At 44.3% G+C, this 1,220-nt stretch overlaps 1 protein-coding gene across 1 annotated transcript in view; it reads right to left on the bottom strand.

Annotated features, from left to right (window-relative positions):
* The window catches only part of T265_13555 (hypothetical protein), a gene marked incomplete at both ends in the record, with an annotated part of 13,555 nt that extends 12,760 nt beyond the window's left edge, over window positions 1-795 (bottom strand). The window contains one exon of the mRNA XM_009169474.1: window positions 514-795. Within this exon, the coding sequence (XP_009167738.1) occupies window positions 514-793 (280 nt within the window). The remainder of the gene's footprint in view (window positions 1-513) is intronic.
* Between the last annotated feature and the right edge of the window lie 425 nt (window positions 796-1,220).

The following is a 1,220-nucleotide window of genomic DNA, read 5'->3' as shown; positions in this document are numbered from 1 at the left end:
TGTGTGTGTGTGTGTGTGTTTACGCACATGTTTAGCTGTGCTCGCCCTAATAATTCTCGGATTTCGCCTCTGGTTAATTCCGTCTCGAATCAGCTGCTCGACCTGCTCAAACAACTGGTATTCTCGAAGAACACAAATGCAGTTATGACAGCGGAGTTTCAATGTGATGTTTATTTCGAATTGCAAATGCCCTTAGGCAACAAGATGTGAGTTTGTCTCCATTGTTTTCGCAAACGGATTTCATGCATAGTTCAACCTATACAGATTTCCAAACCGTAAGTTTACAGTCACCTGCAGTGGACATCACACAACACAAAAAACGCTATCAACAAACACGCACGCAAGGATAGTTGCCCTAATATTAGACACCAAAGTTCAACATATAGAGAAACCAAAAATTTCCACGATTCATTAGGCGAGACAAACCCTTCGCACGTTTCACGTTCACAACTTCGTAGGAGTGTTTGCTGTACAAACAATGCATTCATTGACATTTGAAATGTTCATACTCACGTGGAGGATCGAATGTCTTGATTCTGGCTGACGCTGAGCTCACTCCCTCAATTCCAATTGTACTGATGCGAACCCAGTACGGTGAGCAAACGTCTAGGCCACCGAGAAACGCTGATTTTTCGGCAACGTATATCTCATACACCAGTCGATTTGTTTCATCATAGACATAAACACCATAACGTGGTCCTTGACGCTTCAAGCACTCGTTGTTATCGTCCCAAGTCGCCAGCAGTCCACGTTTTTTGCTTCGTTCAAGCCGGATATTTGTGGGTGCTTGCGGTGCTGAATACAACGGTGTGGAAGAAGGGTGAACGCGCTAGGTTATAAATTCCACCAATGCAGCTGCCAACTAGAAGAGTTACGAACGATCAGGACTGTGATAGTACGGAGTATGTTCAAAATGTCCAATTCCTGAGTTGAATGAACAAATCAATAGAAATGGTTTCCAGTCATCATGTGTGCAATTGTCCGCGACATGCTACCACCGATTGACCCAGTGAGCCCAGTCACGAGGAGATAAGTAAACCAAGAGTAGTTGGATTTTCTAACGCCTTCGAATGACCGAAACAAAGCCACATATCAAACGCATATACATGACTATTTATAACGTTAATGAGAGGGAGAGAGCTCGAAATGGCTGAGTAGTAGAGGCGCGAGCTTACTGGCCGAAGGATCCGTGGTTTAAACTCGACATCCTCACCTCGACC

The sequence above is a fragment of the Opisthorchis viverrini genome (genome assembly GCF_000715545.1).
Source record: "Opisthorchis viverrini unplaced genomic scaffold opera_v5_80, whole genome shotgun sequence".
Classification (NCBI taxonomy): domain Eukaryota; kingdom Metazoa; phylum Platyhelminthes; class Trematoda; order Opisthorchiida; family Opisthorchiidae; genus Opisthorchis; species Opisthorchis viverrini.
This window is presented reverse-complemented; position numbering and strand designations above follow the sequence as displayed.